General features: G+C 38.5%; 1 protein-coding gene across 1 annotated transcript; it reads right to left on the reverse strand.

Annotated features, from left to right (window-relative positions):
- Positions 1-3: 3 nt before the first annotated feature.
- Positions 4-25,262, reverse strand: LOC142531426 (jasmonate ZIM domain-containing protein 1-like). Its single transcript, XM_075637537.1, has 5 exons — positions 24,902-25,262; positions 24,590-24,767; positions 24,130-24,488; positions 23,951-24,008; positions 4-150 (listed from the first exon to the last, which is right to left on the reverse strand). Exons 1-5 carry the CDS (start codon positions 25,068-25,070, stop codon positions 63-65), a joined length of 852 nt encoding a protein of 283 aa, XP_075493652.1. The 5' UTR covers positions 25,071-25,262; the 3' UTR covers positions 4-62.
- Between the last annotated feature and the right edge of the window lie 442 nt (positions 25,263-25,704).

Here is a 25,704-nt window from a genome sequence, read left to right on the forward strand (position 1 = left end):
CAACACATTCCAAATAAAGCATAAATTGACAATCGAACAAAGACAGAAAGGCAGCTCCCCCACTACAATTTGAGCTCCAGTTGTTCATCAACCTTCCATGATGAAGAAGCAGCTTGCTCTTGAATTTGGTAAGACACTCTTCCACCAGCCCTACAACAATAACAAATACAGATTTTAGTAAATTTAAATTTGTTTAAATCTATATAAAAAAAGACCGCGATAGAGATGTCGAAGAGCTAAAAATCGTGGTGGATATGACCAATTTTAAAATCGAATGTTATATTAATGAGTAGGGTTATTGCTTAAAAGGGAGTGCATTAGATGAGAGAATAAAAAATATTTAGTTTCAGGATATCATAAATTAAAATATCTGGATAGTTTATTGTAAAAAAAGTTAAATGTTTGATGAAACAATGTTGAACAAAAGAATGACGTAGAACATCCTTGAGAAATAAAGTAAAATCTGAACCCAACATACAATGTCTCAAATAAAAATTAAATAAAGGAAAAAAGTGGAAGATAATTGATGATCACTGGTGATACCCTGAAAGAGTCCGGGTCATCTTTGCACTTGGGAAGAGTAAGAGATCGTAAAGAGAGTGCTCTTATAATAACCATCCATGTGTACGCAACAAACATGAATTAGACCAACACATACTCATACAAGCCTGAGATCTCAGCCTACTCTGGGCTATTTAAGAAGACAATGATAATGGATCACGGACCCTGTCTGTGCCCTCACTTCAGGACCACTGCCCGAGCGTCTCGAGACAGATATCGACTCTAGGTCCACAAGTATGGATCGCCATGCCTCGAAATCATTAGTATATCAATCAACGCACGTGGGGACGATGTGACAAGACTAGAAACAACATGAGTTGTCATTTGTAATACTGTCAGAGAGCAGGGCGTGGGAAACTGTCTGATGATGAGGAGTAGTCGAGTACTGAAAACAAGGTCATCATTAATTCTTCTCCTATGAATACTCAGATTTGTTCGATCATTAAGGAGATTCACTTAACACTAAATGTTCTTTAGTTTCCAAGTGTGCAGAACACTCAGCTCGGGATCCTCTTGCCTGGATCCTAGGGCTTCCAGGAAAGAAACATAAAATAAATTGGCCACTCAGCTCACACAAATTAGTTGGCCTTAATAATTGAAACCATCTATGGGATGTCAGATCTATAGACGAAGATATGGTTTCTACTCGAAAGTCAGTTCGGATAGATGATTTTGGAAGGGAGACCAAGACTCAGGGTTCCCCGAGGAAATCCTCCCCCTCACGGTCCTCTCAAGACTCACGAGTAACAATGAAATTTTGCACATTTCACCAAGAATGCTACAATGATACCAGTGAGTGCACGCTATTGAAAAAGGTCCATTCTCGACCAGATTCTGTCGAAGTCGGTCTGTCAATGAAGAAAAATATGGGATTTACATGGGCACTCTGAAACCCAGGTCTCGTCATCTCTACCGACACCCAAGGTTTCCAATCCAGACCGAAAAATCATGATAAACCCTCTCAGGGAGATAGTGTCCTAGTTGACAAAAGCTATGGAAAATCATATACTTTGGGAGTCATCAAAATGATTTCGGGAGCATCTTTTGCAGATGATGACTCTAACCGGGCTTAGAAGTCCTAGAGACGACAAGAAAGTTTGGGAGTGGACAATGGAAGCGGGAGATGGGCCAATGATCAGTTTTGGCCCCCAAGATTTGCAAAGCATCAACTTACCTCACAATGATGCCTTGGTCATCCAGGTCAATATTCCCAACTGTGATGTAAGGCGAGTGTTCGTGGAATCAGGCAATTCAGTCAATGTCATATTTCAAGAAGCCCTTGACCAGATGGATTTAAAGGGCCACAAGTTGGAGCCACCAGAGACTACTCTTTTTGTTTTTCTGGTTATATTTTATACCCACGAGGAGAGATAGTGCTTCCCCGGATAGTCGGAAGTGAGGACCCGAGAAAGTCAATCATGACAAATTTCACAGTAGTTAGTGTGCCCTCCTCATATAACATCATTCTAGGAAGGCCGACCATGAATTCTCTCATGGCCGTCGCCTCAACTTACCTTCAAAAAATCAAATTTTTCATGGGAACAGAGTGGGAGAAGTCTGGGGAGATCAATCGAGATAGTCTGGGTAGAGAAGAAGAGAACAAGGAAGGATGAGGATAACAGAAGAGTGGGAAAATTAGAAGTGCATTCAATCGGGGAGATGCAGGCCGTAATGGAGGAATAACAAGAAGAAATGGATTTGGTTTCCGTTCAACTCGGGAAAACTACTAAAGTGGCCCGAGATCTTGAACGCTCTACCCAAACCAAGTTGTTGGCTTGTTTACAGAGGAATGCAAATGTCTTTGCATGGTCCCTCTCGGAGTTGGTCGGGATCTTGTTCTATGTTGCTGAGCACAAATTAAACATTATTCTGGGTTCTCGACCTATGATGCAGAAGAAAAGACATTTTGGACCCGAGAAGGACAGGGTAATAGCTGAGCAGGTGCAAGAATTGCTTAAGGCCAAACACATCCGAGAAGTTCTGTTCCATACTTAGCTCTCAAATGTGGCCTGATCCGGAAAGCCACTGGTAAATAGAAAACGTGCATGGACTTCAGGGACCTGAATAAAGCTTGTCCCAAATATTGCTACCCCTTACCTAGATCGATTAGTTGGTGGACTCCACCTTAGGATATGAGTTGATTTGTTTCATTGATACTTATCAGGGATGCCACCAAATCCCTTTGGCCCCAGAGGATCAAGACAAGGTCAGCTTCATCACCTTGGACGATACATTCTGTGATTAGATTATGCCGTTTGTATTGAAGAATGAAGGGGTCACTTATCAATGGTTGATGGATAGGGTATTTGAGAAATAAGATGGGAGAAATATTGAGGTATATGTTGATGATATTTTTGTTAAATCTAGAGAGGAATCTTGTTTCATCTCAGATCTCGAGAAGACTTTCTCAACTCTTAGAGAATATGGGGTAAAATTAAATCCAGTCAAGCAATAGTGACAAATTTCTCAGGTTACCCATCCTAGTAAAAGCCCGAGCCATGACAGAAGTTATGGGTTTACCTGTTTGCACCGAACATGATGTCAGCTCAGTCTTTATCTAGTAAGAAGGATCTAATCAAAAGCATATCTACTATCTTAGTGAAGCCCTCAAATGACCTGAGTTAATATATATTGAGCTCGAGAAGGTAGCCATGGCCCTGGTAATCATCTCGAGAAAGTTAAGACCCTACTTCTTGTCTCATCCTATTATTGTCCTTACTAACAGGCCACTCGGAAGAATCATGACCAAACTGGATATCTCAAGGAGACTGGTGAAATGGACGGTAGATCTAGGAGAGTATGACATTGAGTATCGGCCAAGGACTGGTATTAATGCTCAAGCCCTGTCAGACTTCCTGACCGAGATGACTCAACTCGAGCAGAAAGAAGTATGGAAGATATTTGTGGATGGTGCCACCAGCAAGGAGGGTAGTGGTGAAAGAGTTATTTTGAACTCTCCAAGTGGGGAGAAGAATAAAGTTTCTATGAGGTTGGTTTTCGTTGCTTCAAATAATGAAGCTGATATGAATATGTTCCAAGAGGGATGAAAACAGCTCGAGAATCAGGAGCCATCCGGGTCATCATTTATTCAAATTCACAGTTGGTTACTCAACAGAAGAAGGGCTCTTGTGAAGTCAGAGAAGAAAGACATATGAAATTTCTGAGGGCTATTCAAGAGGTTTCAGAAAGCTTTACCGACTGGAGTGTAGATCAGATTCCGAGAGAAGAGAATATATAAGCCGATACCTTGACATCCTCTCTAACCGGGGTAAAGGAAATGAGTATTACTTATAAAACCGATCTCATATCTATGATAGAAATTGGTTTGTTGGTTCCCCAGGACGACACAGTGATAACTCCCCTGCTCGAATACATCCTGACTGCTAAGTTGCCCGAGGATCCTAGTCAAGCTCAAAAGTTCAAAAGATAGGCCCCTCATTTTGCGGTGTTGAATGGAGTGTTATATTGACGATCCTCTCAGGTCCCAATGCTCAAATGCTTGGCTGGAGAAGAAGCCGAGTATGTACTTAGAGAAATTTATGAAAAGTGTTGTGGGGAACATATCGGGGTTGTGGCGCTAATTCGCAAATCATTGTTATCATGATTTTGGTGGCTTACTATGAACTCGGATGTTGTCCAAGTGGTCCGATTTTGAGAAGGATGCCAGCGGCATGACAATTTTCATCACAGATCAGTCTCAGCCATGAAATCTATTCAATTTTCATGTCCTTTCGATTAGTGGTGCCCAGGTATTGTGGGTCCCTTTTCGATAGCCCATGCACAAAATAAGTTCTTGTTGGTCGCAGCAGAATATTTTCCTATGTGGGAAGAAGAAGAGCCCCTGGCCAGAATCACAAAAGACGAACACGTTAACAAAAAAAGTTCTTGTTAATATCTGACAATGACCGACAATTTCAAAGAAAAAAGTTGACAGTCTGGTGTGAAGAAATAAAGATTGCATAGTCCTTTATTTTGATTTCCTACCCACAAGCTAATGGGCAAACTGAAGTTACCAATCGCACCATTATTCAAGCCTTAAGAGTTGGGCAGCAAAGAGTGAGGAAAGATTGTGTAGAATGAATACCAAGTGTTTTATAGGCGTATCAAACTACTCTTCGGACTATCACTGGGGAAACTCTTTTCAGTTTGGTATAGGCCTTGAGGTTGTGTTACCTTCCGAGATAGAGCAAACTTTAGTTCAGATAGAAGCCTATCAAAACGGAAATAATGAACCCCGAGCTCAAGAGCTGAAACTTGTGGAAAAAAACAAGAGAAAGGGTTGCCATACGAATGGAGGCCTATCGAAGCCGAGTCTTGCGAACCTAAAACAAACGGGTCTGACTCAAGGATTTTCAGGTCGATGATCTTGTCCTAAACAAAGTTAACCCAACCAGAGATGTGGGAAAACTAGAAGTTTCATGGGCAGGGCCTTACAAAGTGATCCGAAAGGTCAGTTTGGGTGCATTATATCTAGAGAATGGCAATGGAAGATCCCTCAGAAGGCCCTGAAATGCTTTTCATTAAATAAATATTATTCATAAGTTGTACTAATCATCTAAGTATTAATGAAGTTTGTTTTCTCCGTTTCAATATATATGGAATTTTATATATGTCCAGGAGGCATGAGGTCCCGGCTTCCTATATAAAGCCCGCGAGTTACGAGGCCCTGACAGTTTATCTTATATAGGTCCAGGAGGTATAAGGCCCCATATTGCTATCTAAAGTGAGGCTCCGAAACTTAATCCTATATTATATAGGCAAGGGAAGCATGAGGCCTTGGCTTACTATCTAAAACCCAAGAAGTTACGAGGCCCCGACAGTTTATCATATATAGGTTTGGGAAGCATGAGGTACTGGCTTCCTATCTAAGCCTGGGAGTTACGACTTTATCTTAAGATGCCCGGAATGCATGAGGTCGCCTTGGCTTCCTACCTTAAACCTGGGAATTATGAGTTCCCAACACTTTATCTGGTATAGGCCCGGGAGGCATAAGGCCCTGGTTTCCTATCCAAACCCCGAAAGCTGCAAGGCCCCGATACTTTACCTTATCTAAATCAAGAAAATATCAGGCATCGTAAGGATCTGTGAGTAATACTTACCCGATTTTTATAAGCAACAAACACTTAAAAGTTTTTACAATTTTTTAAGATGCAATTATTAATCAAAGTGTTCGAATTATATCAGTCCAACTTGAAGGCCCGACCACTTCTCGACACTTCTAATATTTTTCACCCATAAGGAGGATTCTTGTTTTGGTCTGGTCTGCTTCCTAGTTTGAATTATAAAGAGCAAAAGGAAAGCCAAACATAGTATAAAAAAGAAAATTTTATTTATACAATAGAAAAAGAGTACAAGGAAGGGCTAGGAGGGAGGCAATAGCTCTGTTTAGATCCGAAAATTCATCCATGCCCTTGAGAAGAGAGACCAGTTTCTTCAAACTGTTCCTGACATTTGTCAAAGTCGGTCACGAAGTAGGAGTAGGCCTTTTCATCCATGACCTTTTTGAACTCATGAGAAAGGATAAAGGAAGAATGCCCCTCCTCCTCGGATTGATACTGGTCCACCAAGGCAACTACTTCTTCATTGGCCCGAGACCTTCAAGTATCTATTTCCTCTGTCATGGCTCGGACCCGCTTTTATGAGGCCTTGAGCTCGACCCTCATAATATCTGCCTTGGCACAAGAAGCCTCGGCCTCTACATTGGCCTTCTTCCTAGGTCATCCATAGCCCAATCAAGATCTCTTCGTGCAAAATTCGGGCCCGTTCCAGCTCATCCTTTACTTGGTTGTGTAGTTCACTAGCAATCCGAGCCCGACTCGCTTTTTGCTTGGCCGTGCAATGGGTCACAGTCACCACTCCTCTGTGATCTGTTCAGTTGCGGCCTTCTCTTGGCCTTAGTGGTCGATCTCTCTTTAGCTTCCCAGGTTTCAACCATTGCCCGAGATTTCTCAGCCGCCTTCTTAACCTAGGCCTTCTTTTCATCCCTCGCCTCTTAGAAAAGGCTTCTTGCATCTCGTGCTTATCTGCAATAAAAAAAAAAGTGTTAATAGCCATGTATAAATAATTAAGGGGAAGTAGAAGAAATAAAGAGCAAAAGGATGAGACATCGGGTTGAGCACCCAAGGCATCAAACTCGTCAATTACCCTATCTACAGGTTCCTCAGCTCGGACACTCAACTCGTAAGTCACCAGATTTCCTTGGAAATCAGCAGAAAAGAAGAAAATTTCCGCCCCTACATAATTTCTTGTATCTGAGTATAGGGTTCCTCAAACTTATACAATCGAGGAAGTTCAGGCTGAGAAGTAAGGCTGGATTATTAACCAATTGGACATTTGAGGGGAGGAAACTCTAACAAAGAAAAATCGACATTTCTATCCCTTCAGAGAATAAGGAATATCATCAAGGAAGCTTTTGTTGACTCGTGCGGTCAGAGAGAAGACACTCTTATTGAACCGAAAACTAAATAGTAATGAAGAATGAAGGAGGTGATCAAAATATTGTCATTTTAAAAAGCACATAGGGCAAGGGCATTATGCAAAAAGAATTGGGATGAAGTTAATTTAGAGAAACCCCGAAGAATTAGGGTATCTCCATATAGAAAGAAGGGATGAGAAACCGAAGATCACTACGAACTTGGTCCCGAAAAAAAATTATAGAACCCCTCTGGGAAGAGTGAGGAGGGAGTAGTAAGAAGGATCTGAGAAATCGAAGGTCCTTGTCAACCCCCAGACATAGAGTACTGGCCATAGTATAAAAACATTGGGTACCCGCAGCCTCGTCCTTTGTTTTGGAAGGAGGATGGACTTTGTCCTTACTCTTTTCCGAGGCACTAGAAGACCCGGCAAACTGGTGGGTGGTTTTGAGTTTTTGGGATTTATTCTCGACATGACATCATCTTCACTAGCTTTTATCTTGAACACTGTTGCGGTAGATTTTGAGTCGATTTAATCCATGGAAGACTGTTGGAAACTGAATTTCGGAAGTTTGACAAACTGAGCATTTAATGGATTGAACTAACTAATTAAGAATACTGACAGTAACTGATCTAATATACGCAAACTATCGGCTGCCTACAACTGAAGATTAATGCGAAGACAATTGAAGGCAACTGAACCAGCTGACTGAACTATGCAGACAACTGACTGATCAGTTGGAAACTGATCAGTCGTTACAAATAGTTGTGAGCTTATCAGCTATAGCCTATCAGCTGATCTTTCAGTTGTACACGTCATCAGTGAAAAGGACGTAGCTCAACCACCGATAGATTGTACAAAGAACAGCAGGAATGCCGCATTTCAGAAATGATACAGTGTACGACTGTCAGATGAACGTTGACGTGGCAAACAACAGATAGAAAGTTTCAAATCAGATTTAATATTACTATTGGAGGCAAAGCCGATAAATAGCAGAGAAGAGCAGCTGAGAAAAATAAAATCTGAATTAACCTGATTGATATACTGTTACTCTGCTGAAATCTTTGCAAACATCAAAGCTCACTCTTATTGTATACATTCATAGCATTCAAGGTTATACTTCGAGCTTACAAGAAAAAACTATTATTGTTTTTATACTTAATCTTAAAGAGGTCAGTTGTCCTAGATTACTTCAGTTCGGTTGAGTACTGTAAACTGTGTTGTGATTAAGAGTTTCAGTTTGGTATTGTTGAGTCCAAAAATGAAGTGGATCTGTACAACTCTTTGTATTGATCAAAGTCTTTTAGTGAATATCATATCTTTGAGATAGAAGGGATGATGTAGGAGTGATTGAAATGTCCGAACATCCGTAAAATCTTATGTGTTCTTATTTCAGTTTTTGTTCTATCTATCAGTCAGTTTATTTCCGCACTATTACTGTTAACTGATTGATATCGACTGACAAGATTTTTGAGTTTCATTTTATCACTAAACTGACTCATCAATATTCGAAAAGGTTGTGAAAATCATGAGCGTTTATTCAACCCCCCTTCTAAACACTCTTTCACCCCCAACTAATCCTATCAAGTGGTATCAGAGCAGTTGAATCTTGTCCCTGAATACTCCTATATACAAACTGATTACCATGTCTTCATTCAACAAAATTCCAATGTTCTCCAGAGAGGATTTCGATGATTGAAAAATCAGAATGCAGGCTCATCTAGCTGCTCAAGATGATGACATGTGATACGTGATTACAGACGGACCCATGAGAATATTGAAGGCAAACACTGATGTTGCCATAACTGATGGGGCACCAAACGTCTTTGAGAAACCCCGAGATGAATAGACATCTGAAGATTAGAGAACAGACAACTTAGACAACATGGCTAAAGACATCTTGTACAAAACGCTGGATAAAGTCACTTTCAGCAAGATAAAAATGTGCAAAACTGCCAAGGAAATTTGTGAGAAACTGATTCAACTCTGCGAAGGCAATGATCAAACCAAGGAGAATAAACTATCTGTTGTTCAAAAGTTCGACAATATCAAGACGAATATTGGAGAATCGATGCACGATTACGATGAAAGAATCAGTGGAATAATTAATGAACTGAATGCACTTGGAAATGTGTATTCAAATAAAGAGGTAGCACTGAAAGTAGTCAGAGGTTTTCCCAAAGAATGAGATGTCAAGACCATGGCAATGCGAGAATCAAAAGACCTGAACAAAGTCGAAATTCATGATTTATTTGCAGATTTAAAAGCATACGAGTTGAGTTGCAAACCAGAGAAGGTGAACCTTCTACACCAGCTGCTACAACTGCCTTAACTGCTGTCAAACTGGAACCAACTGGTTAGTTGACAAATATGCTGATCAGTTAAGTAATGATGCAATGCCATTATCTGTCAAGAAGTTTGGATGATTTATGAGAAGAAGTCAATGAAACTTTCAAAGACAATACAAGAGAAGTAACTCCAAGGAAGAACCTAATACTTGCTACAACTGTAGCAAAACTGGTCACTTTATTGCTGACTGTCTTAAGCCAGAGAAGGACAGTCGAGGCTCAACTGAAAAAGGGAAAGTAATCTTATGAGCACAAGAGAAGGACTAAGGATGATAAGAAATCTTACAGAAAGAAACATGAGGTGCTTCTAGCAGAGGAAAGCAAGTCCAAATGGGCAGAATCTGACAGTGATTCAGAATCTGAAAGCTTGAGCTGCTCCAGTGATGATGATGAGGAGGTCAAGTGTCTAATGGCTAATGACACAGAACTGGAGTCAACCAGTCAACAGGTATTTGACTTTAGCTCAACTGACGTCACACGAGATGAACTTATTTCTACACTTCTTGACATGATCAATGAATACCACAAGCTTGCCTTATCTTTTGAGAAGACCAGAGCAAAGTAAACTGATCCTAAAGACGATAAAACTGAAACTGATGAATCAGTTGATCTGTTGAGTCTTAAACAGGAGATTGCTAAACTGAATGCTGATAGAAAAGAAAGAATCAATCTATGATTCAGTAGTTGATGCTTGAGAATTCAAAGCAAACTGAGCTTATTAAGGCATTGAACAAATCATCTGTTGCACTAGCTGAAATACAAGATAAGCAAAAATCAGTTACTGATAAAACTGGTTTAGGGTTTGGCAACCAAGATGAAACTTCCACAAGTGATACTTAGCCAAAATTGAACATGAACAAAGGGAAATATATTCACTTTGTAAAATCAGTTGTGGTACGAGAACAATCTGAGCCAAGTAAACCAGTTGTACAGCCTATTAAAAATAAGAACAAGGCTAGAAGGTATGATATTGGTTATAACCCAAAAATTTCAGCTGACCCACAAAGTCAGTCACCAAAAAGGTTCAGAAATAAATACCTGAACTATTCAAAAGGCTACTCCAATTACTATAACAACAAGCCAATTCAGAAAAGATATCGGCTGAACAACCAGTTGAAAAAGCCAAAACTCATATTGCTTCATCTGCACACTACACATCAAGCACACACAAGCCGAGAAAAACTATTTGGAACACATCAACTAGAAATAAAATTAGACTGGTCCAAGTCTGGGTTCCTAAAGGACTGATTAGTTTAGGACCCAAATAGATATGGGTACCAATATCACATATTGTGTGTGATTTCAGGTGACAGGTACAAACAAAAAATCCACCTGGTATCTGGACAGTGGATGCTCGCGTCATATGATAGGGGATGAAAATTTGTTGTCCCAACTGAACAAATACAATGGTCCTAACATCAGTTTTGGAGACAACTCCAAATGTAAAATTGTGGGTAAGGGTAATCTTATCCATGATAATTTTACTATCAATGATGTTTTACTAGTTGAGAATTTGAAGTATAACTTGATTAGCATCAGTCAGTTATGCGACAATAATTTCTCAGTTCAGTCCGATAGACACACTTGTTCTGTTAGAGACTCAATTGATGAGGTCATCCTGACTGGTAATCATTATAGGAATACCTACAAAGTCAGTTGGACTGATCAACCTTATGCACCAGTTTGTTTTGTTGCTTCCAAATCTTCTAAGAACTGGTTATGACATAAGAGGTTGAACCACCTAAACTTTAAATCTATTGCTTATCTGAGTAACCATGATCTTGTAACTGGTTTGTCCAAAATAGATTTTTCAAAAGATAAAATTTGTTCAGCATGTCAGTTTGGTAAGCAAGTAAGATGTTCATTTAAAAACAGGGGTTGTAATTCATCTTCCCGATGTTAGAACTGCTACATATGGACCTTTTTGGTCCTATACCAGTCATGATCTTAGGGTGAATGAAATACACCTTAGTAGTTGTGGATGATTTTTCAAGATTTACTTGGGTTATCTTTTTTAAATCCAAAGACTAAATTGATGCACAACTGATTAAGCTTTTCAAAATATTATTAAATGAAAAATCAGTTGGGATTGATCAAATAAGGTCTGATCGAGGAACTGAATTCATCAATCAAAATCTTTCAATATTTTTAGAAAATACTGGGATCAAGCATGAGCTCTCAGCAGCAAGAACTCTACAGCAAAATGATGTAGCTGAGAGAAGAAATCGGACCCTTAAAAAAGCTGCTAGAACAATGTTTGTTGATTCTGGTATTTCTCAAAGGTTTAAACACTGCATGTTACACTCAGAACATATCAATGATTAATAAGAATCATTTGAAAACATCGTACGAGATCTGGCATGGACGTAAAAGTGTAGTTTCTTATTTCAAAATATTCGGCTGCATATGTTTTATTCTTGATAATGTCAAAAATCATTTAAAATTTTTTGATGCTAAATCTGCAGATGGAATATTTCTTGGATATTCGTCAGTGAGTAAAGCTTACAGAGTTTTTAATAAATACACTTTGAATGTAGAAGAGTCTATTCATATTGTATTTGATGAATCTGTGCTAATTGATAAGCCAACTGATCCGGTTGAGCTAGTTGATCGATTTATAGATATTAGTTTGGAGGATGATACTGAAGAAGAGAATCACATTAATCGAAATATCCTTCAAACACCAAAACTAGAAGTGCTGGATCAATCAATTGAACAAGAAATTGTTACTGATAATCAGTTGGTAGAGCAAAATGATTATTCTCAGTTACCAACTGATACAGCACCAACTGAAACTGAAGAAAATATTCAGCAGCCAACCGAAGCAATTGCTGAGATGGATGCAACAAATTCTGAGTACAAATGAAAGAAATCACATCCACCAGAATTGGTAATAGGTAATCCATCTGATCCGGTAAGAACTCAGAATCAAATGTTTAATTTATTTATTCATTCAGCTTTCGTTTCCCAACTGGAACCTAAGAAAACTGATAAAGCTCTTACTGATCCTAACTGGATAAATGCCATGGAAGAAGACCTAAATCAGTTTACCCATAACAATGTCTGAACTTAGTTTCAAGACCAGTTTCTAAAACCATTTTAAGCACAAAATGGGTATATAGAAACAAACTGAACGAAGATGGTTCAGTTGTGTGCAACAAAGATAGGCTTGTAGCACAAGGATATAGGCAAGAAGAAGGAATAGATTATTATGAAACTTATGCACCAGTTGCAAGACTAAAAGCAATCAGAATGTTCCTTGCTTATGCCTCATTCATGAACTTTAAAGTCTACCAGATGGACGTGAAGAGTGCATTTCTAAACGGTCAGTTACAGGAAGAAGTATATGTTGAACAACCACCAGGTTTTGTTAATCACTCTCTTTCTGATCACGTTTATCATTTGAACAAAGCCTTATATGGTCTTAAACAAGCTCCAAGAACTTGGTATGAAACCATTTCAAAATTTCTAACTGATCATGATTTTACTGTTGGATCAGTTGATAAGAATCTGTTCAAATTTTCAAAGAATGATTACATTTTACTTATGCAAATATATGTTGATATTATTTTTGGGTCAACTAACCCCAAATTATGTGAGAAATTTGCCAAGTTAATGAATGAAAAATTTGAGATGAGTATGATGGGTGAACTAACATTTTTCCTCGGTCTGCAAGTAAAGCAACTGGAAACTGGTATTTTTATCAGTTAGAGTAAATATACTAAGGAATTGCTTAAGAAATTTGGCATGGAAACATGTTCAGCTGCAAATACTCCCATGAGTTCATCAATCAAACTAGACAATGATCAAGGGAGAATATCAGTTGAGACGACACTTTACAGAGGTTTAATAGGTTCATTACTGTACATAACTGCTAGTCGTCCTGATATTGTATTTGATGTTTGTATGTGTGCTAGATTTCGGGCAAATCATAAGCAATCACATTTTTCAGCTGCCAAACGTATTTTAAAATATCTTAAAGGCACACAAAATGTGGGCTTATGGTATGCTAAGGATTCTTATTTCAATTTAGTTAGATATTCAGATGCAGATTATGCAGGATGTAAGCTAGATCGTAAAAGCACCAGTGGATCATGTCAGTTTCTAGGAGACAGACTGATTTCATGGTTCAGCAAGATGCAAACATCCATAGCAACTTCCACAACTGAACCAGAATACCTTGCTGATGGAAGCTGCTGTGCCCAACTGCTCTGGATTCAGCAACAACTGAAAGACTATGGAGTCTTTGCAAAAGAATCACCAATCTTTTGTGATAATACAAGCACGATTGAAATTACATAATCCAGTTCTCCACTCAAGGACCAAGCATATCGATGTCATGCATCACTTCATCAGAGATCTTGCTATGAAGAAAGCAATCAGTCTGGAATACATACCAACTGTACAACAAGCAGCAGATATCTTCACAAAGCCATTACCCGAGACTAAGTTTTCTCATTTTCACAACATTCTTGGCTTAATCGACTTGTCTGAATATAATTCGCTTTATGTTATTATCTTGTTTTTTATTCAATTGTCACCAGTTAGTATGCAGAAAATAAAAAGACAGCAAGAGTAAGACAACATTAAAACATAATAATAATTTTATTTATTGAAGGAGGAGCGTACATGGATGATTTTTTTTTAACCGCGGACCTCTTGAAATTCAACCACATGGTTAATCCTCCAGTAGAGGTCCTTAGGAAGTCCTCTGAGGAAGCGATTTTCCTCAGAGTCCTCCGCTCCTTGAAGAGGAGCAGAAGGTAGACACCTTTATCTATAAAGATGTCCACATTATCAGCGACGCGAAGGCGCCGCCGATACTTCTTCAGTGTTGCCACCCTTTTAGGGGTAGCAACCTCTCCTTTCTCAAAGGATGATTGGAGCTCCTGGATTTTCATCCAGAGCTTCAGTATCTTTTCAAAGATAATATCCTCCATCGCAGCCTCCTAGCAGCAACTACATACTTCATGAACTCCTCCGCGAGGTCTGGCTGTGTGGAACTCCCTGCTTTGTCCATTGATATTCACTTGTCTTGCTTTATCTGTTGATACTTGATGTCTAATTCTTTCACTCTTATTTATAGCTGAGATGTGAGGCATCTGAAGACACGCAATCATTATTCAGGATGATTCATCTTCTGAGAATAAGATTTCTTTCATTTTTACGCATCATTATTATAACAGTCATTTTATTTTTAAGATTAAAATATGCATTAATTTAGGGGGAATGACGAATTTAAATGGCTAACTGATAAGAAAATATTCAGTTGATCTTCGACTGAACTGACTCAGTTTTCAACTGATCACTCATCTACTGATCGAACTGATCTTATCCAATAAGTTAACTGGTGATTCGATATATATTCCAAATTAAGTGATGTGACTGATAATTACGCATTTAATTGATGTCTTTCAATGAATAGTAATTTGAAACGAGTCCCTTGTAGTCCATTTAAATCTTACACACGCTTTCATCACACGAACACACGTTATTACTCAATTTTTTTATTGGACTGACACGTGTCCAAAAATTTGAACTGTCACATACATAAGTACATCAACCCACTTCATTTCAGTTCTTCTTTATGCGCATTTCAGTTCATAGAGCCAATCTACACACAGAATTTTCTCTCGTAGATAATCAAATCTTTCAGCAATGGCAAATCAGATTACAGCATACATGTTGAACGGTATGGCAATCGACTTTGATTCAGTCCTGTCTGTCCAGGACGAGTACATTAAGAATATGTTTCTAAAACTGGAAGATGCTGGACTCAAGACATTTTTGGAACTTTCTTCCCAAGAAATCTACCCAAAAGAGATTCAAGATCTCTATGCAAATGGATTCATTTCCGCTGACGGCAATATCAAAACCTCCGTCAACAATCAGTTGCTGATTATAGAAGAAGACTCTTTCAGCATCTTCTTTCATCTGCCAACTGATGGTCTGGCCAACATCTCTGATGCGAAAACTTCTGATGTAGAGGAGATGCAGACTCTCCTATCACCTGATGGGCGGAAAATCAAAGTTTCTGATCCCAAAAAGGAACTGAAGCCAGAAATCCAGTTGCTGGCTGAAATCGTGGCCAAATGGATACTTGCCAAAGCTGGCTTCTTTGCTGCTCTCACTCTAGAGAAATTTCAAGTCATGACTGCTATCATGGCTGGAACAAGACTGCAATGGAAAGGTATTATTGTCAATCTTCTGAAAAACATGTTTCAGTCTTCAAAGCAATCAAAGGGATTTGCAGTGCAGCTCAGCTATCTGCTGAAAACCAAGGGCTTGATGGGTGACTCTTCTGAGAGGTCATCCAAATTTAAGATTTTCAACGTCAAGAACGTTCAGCTGCCGAAGCTTAGGCTAGATATCTCTCCTGAAAAGTTCATCAAGGTGAAAAAGGAGATTGGGACGCAGAGGGCTCCCAAATCAGTCAAGAAAACCAAACTGACAATTCAGAAAAAGACAACCAAACTCAAACTATTGTCGGTGAAACTAACTCTGAGAAAACCCCCTCTCCCAAAATCACCAAGAAGCCCAGAACTCTGAAGACCAAACCAGCAACTGCTCTGAGCACGCCCCCAACTGAAAGGCTGATGCAATCTGGAGCTGAACAGCCAATCGAGGCTACTCCTTTGAGAGCTATACCGGTTGAATCTTCAACTGAGGTTCAGTTACCTCCTCTTGCTGCTCAACAAAAGAAGATTATCACCGAATCTGGTGATAAGCAGAAAATTGTTGGAGTCAAGGCTCCACTGATCACTATCCATGGCCCAACTTCTTTGCAATTTGCAAGACCCAAGGGCATAGTGATTCGAGAAAATATTGATGCAACTGTATCAGGGCTGAGTATTCCTCATGCTCTGACTGACTCAAAGGGAAAGAGCAAGATGATTGAAGAGCCCAGATCCACTAATTCAATTCAAACTCATATTAACCTAATTTGGAAAGAGGTCAATGAGTTCTCTGAGACTAAGCTGCAGGCTTATGATGAATGGGTCAGATTTAGGAATGCAGGGTTTGCCAGGCAACTGCAAAAGAAATCAGTTTTGAAAAATTTTATAGCCCTGGAAACCATAGTCCTGAAGATGGTCAAAGCTGCTTCAGTTGTTCAGGCTTTGCAGAGGAAGAAGTACTTCTTTGATCAGGTACATGAAAAGAAGCTAAGAAAAATGGTTGTTCAGCTGCGCCAAAACTATGATCCCACCAATCCAACTGTCTTTAATGACAAAGCGGTTCATGATCAGCTGAACTCGGATCTTATATCGCTGCAGATGGAGATTAAGCATTGGGAACTGGATAAAGAACTGACTATTCCAGCAGAGTCCCAAGATCTTTCATCAGACGAGCAAGCTGAGCAATCAGCTCAACCGCTAAATCCATCCCAAGAACCAGTTGGTGAATCTTCTGTGCAAGTAACCAATCTTCTTCAAAGGATACGCGCCGTCAACTACTGCTCCTCAATCCTCAACTGCAGAAATGCAACTTTATACTGATGCTGAATTATCACTGACAAACATCAACGAAGTGATTAAATCAATTGCCACTGAAGTTCAGCTGATTTCTACAAAGGCAGTTGAAGAGCAAATACCAACTGAAGAACCAGTCTCTCAGGCCATTCTTCAAAAAACTAAAGAGTCAGTTCAGTCAAATGCCACGACTGAACAAGCAGTTATCTCAAGAACTGAAGACCCAGTTCAGTCATCTGCCATGACTTAACAAGTTGTTTGTCACAATAACTGAAGAGGCTCAGCTGCAATCTGAAGAGGTGCCAGCTGAAAAGCTAACCATGGGTTCAGTTGTGAAACAAACTGAAGATCTTATTTCTGGATCAGCTGTGCAACAAACTGAAGAACCATCTGCTGTTTCAGCTGATAAAAAATCTACAGAGCCGTCTTCTACTGTTGTTCCTAACCTTTCTTCTTCTCCGCAGCTTCAACAAGAAGCTATACCAAAGGATACTTCAGAAATGGTCAATCTTGAAACTGGAACAACTGACAGGGCAATGGTGATCTTCAATCAAGAGAACCAGGAGCAGGAACCAGAAGCTTCTGAGGCCATGTCTCCTGATATATCAATAGAGACTGAATCTTTGTTTGAAGAAATTCAGGCTATTTAGACCAATCTTGTCGGAGTAATGACTTCCATTTATGATATCAAGTCAACCCAATTTTTGCACACTATGAGGTTCGACTCTATAAAGGAGAATACCATGGGAAGACTACAGCAAATTCAAAAGGATATAACATCATTATTTTTCCAAATGGAAGAATTTCGGAAAGACAGAGCGTCAGCTGAAGCTAAATTCCAACTCAGGCCTTGGTCATAAGACGCCTTGACTTTTTGGAAAGCACTGTCTCTAAAAGAATGGATTTGCTGCAAAAAATCTTGTTGAATGCAGTATCAACCCTCTTCTCGGAAGTCCGTATGTTATCCAAAAAGGTAGATGGGTTTGACAAAAAGGGGGAAGAAGAAGGAAAAGAAGATCAGCAGAAGTAATCTACATAGAGACCTACTCAACCAACTGAAGAATTTTGGCAGATTTTTGAAGATTATTTTAGTCAGTTAAAAGATTCTTTTATTCTTTCATTCTTTGTACGAATTTGTACATTGAAAGAGTTATCAATAAAATATTATTTTATCTACAATGAGTTCAGTTGATCAGTTCATCTTTTCTAAGTTTTGTCAAACACCAAAAATGGGGAAATTGTTGGAAACTGAATTTTGGAAGTTTGACAAACTGAGCATTTAATAGATTCAGTAACTGATCTAATATACGCAAACTATAGGTTGCCTACAACTGAAGATTAATGCGAAGAAAATCAAAGGCAACTGAACTAGCTAACTGAACTACGCAGACAACTGACTGATCAGTTGCTACAAACAGTTGTGAGCTTATCAGCTATAGCCTATCAGCTGATCTTTCAGCTGTAGACGTCATCAGTGAAAAGGACGTAGCTCAACCACCGACAGATTGTACAAAGAACAGCAGGAACGCCACATTTCATAAATGCTACAGTGTACGACTGTCAGATGAACGTTGATGTGGCAAACAACGAATATAAAGTTTCAAATCATATTTAATATTATCATTGGAGGCAAAGCCTTTAAATAGCAGAGAAGAGTAGCTGAGAAAAATAATACTCTGAATCTCAACTTCGAATCTGAATTAACCCGATTGATATACTGTTACTCTGCTGAAATCTTTGCAAACATCAAAGCTCGCTCTTATTGTATACATTCATAGAATTTAAGGCTATACTTCGAGCTTACAAAAAAAAACTGTTATTGTTTTTATATTTGATCTTGAAGAGATCAGTTGTGCTAGACTACTTCAGTTCAGTTGAGTATTGTAAACTGTGTTGTGACTAAGAGTTTCAGTTTGACATTGTTAAGTCCAAAAGTGAAGTGGGTCTGTACAACTCTTTGTATTGATCAGAGTATTTTAGTGAATATCCTATCTTCGAGATAGAAGGGGTGACGTAGGAGTGATTGAAATCTCCGAACATCCGTAAAATCTTGTGTGTTCTTATTTCAGTTTTTATTCTATCTATCACTCAGTTTATTTTCGTACTATTACTGTTAACTGATTGGTATCGACTGAAAAGATTCCCGAGTTTTAGTTTATCACTAAACTGACTCATCAATATTCGAAAAGGTTGGAAAATCGTGAGTTTTATTCAACCCTCCTTCTAAACACTCTTTTACCCCCTAACGTATCCTATCAAAGACGAAGTAATATCAAGACAGAAAGTCGTTTTACCTTGAGCTCAACTGACTGTCAGTTTAGTTTCCTAAATTGATCCTTTGTACTTTTGGACAAACTGACCTTATCATTTAATAGACTGGTTCTTAACTTATTTTAGTTCAATATGAAATTTAAATGACGTTTGAATATCCGGTTTTCTCAAAATCAGTTTATTAATATTTCCTAAATATTTTGTTCCAATGAAAAAATGTCATTTGTTTTATTAGAGGAAATTCAAAAAGTCACCGTACATAAGTACCTCAATTTAGCCCATTTTTTTCTTCTTTCAAAACTTTTTTTGCAAACTGTTTGTAATTTTGCCTTCCGATTTTCATCGCAATCACTCTTTTATTTCCAAATTTACTAGATCTATTCTCGAAATGACATCATCTTCACTAGCTTTTATCTTGAACGCTATTCTGTAGAATTTGATTCCATTTATGTCATGGAAGACGAAGTAATATCAAGACATAAGATAGTTTACCTTGAGCTCAATTGACTGTCAGTTTAGTTTCCTAAATTGATCCTTTGTACTTTTGGACAAACTGTCCTTATCATTTAATAGACTGGTTCTTAACTTATTTGAGTTCAATATCAAATTTAAATGACGTTTGAATATCCGGTTTTCTCAAAATCAGTTTATTAGTATTTCATAAATATTTTTTCCAATGAAAAAATGTCATGTGTTTTATTAGAGGAAATTCAAAAAGTCACCGTACATAAGTACCTCAATTTAGCTCATTTTTTTCTTCTTTCAAAACTCTTTTTGCAAACTGTTTGTACTTTTGCCTTCCGATTTCCATCGCAATCACTCTTTTATTTCGAAATTTACTATATCTATTCTCGAAATGACATCATCTTCACTAGCTTTTATCTTGAACGCTATTTCGGTAGAATTTGATTCGATTTATGTCATGGAAGACGAAGTAATATCAAGACATAAGTTAGTTTACCTTGAGCTCAACTGACTGTCCGTTTAGTTTCATAAACTGATCTTTTGTACTTTTGGACAAACTGACCTTATCATTTAGTATACTGATTCTTAACTCATTTAGTTCAATATCAAATTTAAATGACGTTTGAATATTCAGTTTTCTCAAAATCAGTTGATCGATATTTAACAAATATTTTGTTTCAATGACAAAATGTCACGTGTTTTGTTAGAGGAAATTCAAAAAGTCACCGTACATAAGTACCTCAATTTAGCTCATTTTTTTTCTTAAAAACTTTTTTTTGCAAATTTTTTGTACTTTTGCCTTCCGATTTTCATTGCAATCACTCTTTTCTCTCCAAATTTACTAGATCTATTCTCAAAATGACATCATCTTCACTAGTTTTTATCTTGAACATTGTTATGGTAGATTTTGATTCGATTTATGGCATGGAAGAAGAAGTAATATTTTTGTCTATTAGAGCCATTTGAAATCAGGGGATTTTTCAACTTCTTCCCTGGATATATTTGTGATAGAGTTGCTAAGTGTTTACGAGAAGAGCTCGGTCAATGAAAAAAGGAAGATTATCATGAACATCAATGGGCGCTCACTGTTGATAGACGAGGGTTTCTTTGCAACCCTGTTTTAGTTACCTTTCGAAGGAATCAAAACTTTCTAGGATATCTCTATTGCTTACTTCGAGGAAATGAAACTGGAGTTTTCTGCGTATGGGAAGACTGTCAAACTCTCGGATGCCAAGAAATAACTCAAAATGGAATATCAGTTTCTAGCATATGTGGTTGCCAAGGGCTTAATAGCTAAAGTATGATCGTTTGCTGCCCTAACCGTTGAAACATTTCAAGTGATGATAGCCATAGTCTAAGGAACAAATATCAATTGGTCCTTCATTATGTTCAACACTCTGAAAAGTATTGTGTAGCACACCAAGCAATCATTCGGTTTTGTTGTTCAGTTGAGCAAGTTGTTTGAAGATTCTGTAATTTCACTTAATGCAGCAATGACTCTCCACAAACTCAGGATTCTTAATGCACAGGGATTTTGTCTTTGAAGCCAAAGGGTCAAGCCTTAACTATCTCACCTGCCTGTCTGTTGAAGGTAAAGAAAAAGATAAGAGAAGAGATGACTCAAGCCAAGAAGTATAAGACTTTAAAAAGAAAAGTCAATCTAGTTCTCAAGCCAAAATGCAAGAGAAAGTTAATCAAGTATGAAAGTGATTCTGACAAAGTATCTCCTTCACATGTCAAGAAGCCCAGAACAACAAAGACGTAACCAGTTCCCACCCCAAGCAAGCTAGCACCTATGCCTATTAAAAAGACAAAAGATAAGAAGGAAGGTATAGCAACTGTTAAATGGAATGTGAAGATGAAGGAAGATATTGATCAAACTGAACAATAAACAAGCAAAGTTGGACCCTCAACCAGTTCAGCTGAGGAAATTTTGGACCAAACTGAACCTTCAATTATTCAAGCACCAGAAAGTCAGATGTCAACTGAAACAATTGAAAAGATATGTCTGTTTGATGTCGATGAAATCTAGAAAGACAATAACTCATGCCATTGAAGAGGTCTATGTGGAAGAGATTGAGATGAATGTTTCATCAAGAATGGAAGCTGAGGAACCAGAACTGGAAGAACCAGTTCAGATTCAAGTAGAGACTATGGACGAGGAGATCATAGCTCATATTGAGCATTATGTTGTGAAACTGTTTCTACTCCATTAGTGGGAGTATCTGATCTATTGAGAACTGAGGAACATATTGCAGATGTAACTGAGGTGGTTAAGTCAGTAGAAGTTCAAATTCCATCAGTTGAAGTTCTTGAACCATTTTTCATGTCTGAATATGTGAAAAACCAGTTGGCTCCAAACCCTCGAGTAGTTGAACAGTTAGTTGCAGTAGTAAACCAAATGACAATTCAAGAAACTGAAAATGAAGTTGTTAAAGCAATTGAGCTATTTGATGTGGCTGGACCGAGTAGTTGTTGATCATATTTCATGATCCCAAATCGCATATCATTGTTTAATCACCAAAATTGGAGATATGAGATGATTTTCCGAAAGACAACATCCTCTCAAATCTGACTGGAATAAACGCTCTTTTGTCACAAGTCAATACAAGTCAGAAAGCGATTATCAAAATTGTTTATCATAATTTAATCTTTTGCCTAAATGGGATGTATTGATTAATTTTGTCAAACACCAAAAAAGAGAAAATTGTTAAAACAAAACATCTATGTTTTGATGTTAACAAATAATTAAGGCAAAACTGATCTAAGTTAAACTGAGCTCATCGGAACTGAATATGTTCATAAGCTAAACTGATTTACATAAACTGGCCTAATCAAGTAGAACTAACTCGAGCCTAAACTGAAATATATATTAACACTTTTATCAATTTATAATTTATCATCACTCAGTCTCAAGGACATCAGTTTGCACCAAAGAGCTAAATTGTTTTTTGGATAAGTTTTTACGTACCTTGCTGATACATCTAGAATCAACAACATTATATTTTGTACGGATGTCGGAAATGACCTGGACAAAAGACGTAGCAACGACTACATTATTTGGAACGAATCCTTTTTAAGTTTGTGACCGTTGCAGTTCGAAATATATAAATAGAGATGCGCAGGTTTAGCACAAGTTATTAGAACAAAATTGAAATACTAAGGTACACTTTACAAAGTATTGTATCAGATAATAGAGGATTATTAAGTGCTAGGAATCTCTTGTAATTCATTGTATTCAAGAACAGTTTGTACAATGTTTCTTTGTTCAATTGAGTATGCTAAGAGTTTCAATTTTAACAAAGTTAATTTCAAACTGAACTAGGTTTTCGCAAATTGCTTGTAAAGATCAAAGTCTTCTAGTGTGAACATTCCCAAAAGGAAGAAGGGGTGTCATAGGAGCTTGATTCTCCGAACATCCAGAAACAAACTTGTGTACATTTTACATTCAGTTTAACTACCATTCGGTTTACTTAGTCAAACTATTATTTGAATTGTTCTAATCTGTCAGTTTGGATTCTTTCTGTACATATTTTGTTAGCCAACTGACGTTAACAATTGAAGATACCAAGTTCAGTTTCTTACCAGACTAAATTATTTTTTAACAAAGAAATTTTAGGAAATGTTTATTCAACTCTCCTTTCTAAACACTTCAACTGATCATATCACTTACCATTCGGGACATCGAGTATGACTCTAGCCCGACTATTTAAGGAGGGAGTAGTGATGCCACGGAAAGAGCTCGAGTCATCCTAGGACTCGGACAGAGTAAGAGATTGGGAGCCTAGGGCTATCGAGGATAACCAGCCCTGATAAAGAGATTGATCTTATATAAACCATATCTGGGTATGCAACAACTAGAAGCTGATTAGACCAGCACATATTCATACAAGCATGGGCTCCCAGCCTAGTCCGGACTGTATAAGAAGCCTATGATAATGGATCAGGAACCCTGTCTGTGCCTCACATCATGACCACTGGCCAAGCCTCTCGTGACAGGCATCGACTCTGGGCCCACAAGTATGGATCGTCATGCCTCGAAATCATTAGTATATCAATCAACGCACGTGAGACCGATGTGAAGACTAGAAGTAGTATGAGTTGTTAGTCGTAACAGTGTCAGAGTTCAGGGCGTGAGCAACTATCTGCTCATGAGGAGTGTCTGTGCACTAAAAACAAGTTTATCAATACTTTCTTTTTTCTCCTATAAATACTCAAATTTGCTCGATCATTAAGGAGATTCACTCAACATTTTCACAATCACCCACTATATATTCTCTATACAATATTTTCCTTTGGGTGGATATTCGACTGACTTGAGCATCGGAGTAACAACGTTGGAAAACTTTTTGACGTCCCATTAACATTCTTTGTTTTCCAAGTGTGAGCAGAACACTCAATTTAGCCGGTATCATCAATTACCTGTCTTTTCTCTTCTCAAGAAATCGATAGAGTGAGGATCTTCTTGCGATTGGCATATCTATAATATCGTAAAAGGGAAGAAAAAATAATTAGTTTGGAATTTCAGTAACTTGGGAAAATGATAGGAGCCGTCATTTTGTTCTAATTAAATTAAATTACGCACTTTAAAAAAGAATTACCAGAACCAGTGTCCTCATTCAGTGTCGAACCAGGTTCTTTGCCTTTGGAGCTCGACTCCACGTCCTTACCCGCGTCGGCCTCCTGTTTCTCCCTAAAACTGTTCGACGAAATAACAATGTTCTTATGAGCACCAGTAGCTTGCGGCCGCGGCGGAAGCCCCACTCTCGCGCCTGCACCCCTTTTTTCTTGTGGAAAATTGCTCGAGAAAATGCCATATGACATTTGTGAGCTTCCCTTTTTTGCCAGGGCCACAAGCTCTTTGGCCCTGTCTTCCGGATAATCATCGAATATTAACACTCTGCCCCCGTAGAACATGGTAAGCTGAGCAATCTTGCGCTTCGCGGTTGCTGTTTCTTCGCTGAAATTAGTCGGATAACAGCGACTTCAATCAAACGCCCCGCAAAAGTTTCTAAATCGACGTTGTAACATGAAATGGGTTATTGAGATTGAAAAATTTACCTTGGGCTTTTCGAGGCGTAATCTGCATTAATATCAATGAAGGATTCCATCGAGGCCAGGCAGCGAAAGTGTTCATTTGATGGCCGTTGCTGTGTTCGGGGCTGAGCTGATTTTTCCTTGTTTGTCGGTGAATTCAATGCTGGTGGAGCTGAAGCAGCGTGACACGATCTGGATTTCACTGAAATCATACAAGTTTGTCCCACTTCAATTTAGAGCTGAATAATGAAGATTAAACTTTTCTTGACAGAACAGAGATCAGATCATAGCTAAACCAGAGCAAGGACTCAAAACACGAAAAAGATAGAAGTGTACCAATTGCTTCAAGGCTCTCAATCTTTCCACCAATTTCAAGATTCAAATCTCTGAGACTCCCTGTCCTCTTCACAAACTGACTCAAAAGATTGCACGTCTGCACAAAACTGGACTGCTCAGGCGCCTTTTCCGGCCCACGCCCATCAGAATCTTGCCTTGGCTTCAACATTATATTCTTACACAAAAGAACCCGCTACTAAGCACTGCAGAAACCAAGAGACCAACAAGACTTTTTTGCTGGTCGAAGAAGCTTTGATTGCTCACTTGAAGCAAATACAGAATTCACGGGTTTCCACACAGAAGAAGAAAATTGAAGATGCACCATTATTAAAGCATCGAAGCCTCTAGCTCTGGTATTAATGGCTCCATTAAGCACGTGATAATTGCGTACAAGTTGGCATAAAATTAATACAGCGGAGAGTGAGGCCTGCATGTAACGGTTTTGTTGAAACGATAAAATAAACTAATTATTAGTATATAAATGATAAAAAAACTGATTGTGATAGAAAATTAATATATGATCTAAAATAGTATTATATTTGGTATGATTTTTAAGTATGAGATAATTTTGAATTTTTTGATGAAATGACGAAATTACCATTTTCTTTATTTTTTTTTCTTTACTCCGGCGACGGCATGCGGTGGTCCGGTGACGGCCCGGCGACGGAGGTGGTCTGACAGCTGGCGGCGACAGGTCGGTGGTCGGCCGGAAGCGGCGGCTGGCGGTGGTCGACCGGAATCGTCTGGCGGTGCTCGGCCGGAATCGCGGCGACTGTCGGCCGGAATCGGCGGCGGCTGTCGGC

This window comes from Primulina tabacum, chromosome 17, assembly GCF_025594145.1.
Source record: "Primulina tabacum isolate GXHZ01 chromosome 17, ASM2559414v2, whole genome shotgun sequence".
Classification (NCBI taxonomy): domain Eukaryota; kingdom Viridiplantae; phylum Streptophyta; class Magnoliopsida; order Lamiales; family Gesneriaceae; genus Primulina; species Primulina tabacum.

Coding starts and splice junctions, on each gene's coding strand:
- LOC142531426 (XM_075637537.1), bottom strand. CDS start 25,070: ATGTTGAAGCCAAGGCAAGATTCTGATGGGCGTGGGCCGGAAAAGGCG. Junction 24,768..24,901: donor TGAGAGCCTTGAAGCAATTG/GTACACTTCTAT, acceptor GTATGATTTCAG/TGAAATCCAGATCGTGTCAC. Junction 24,009..24,129: donor GAATGAGGACACTGGTTCTG/GTAATTCTTTTT, acceptor ACGATATTATAG/ATATGCCAATCGCAAGAAGA.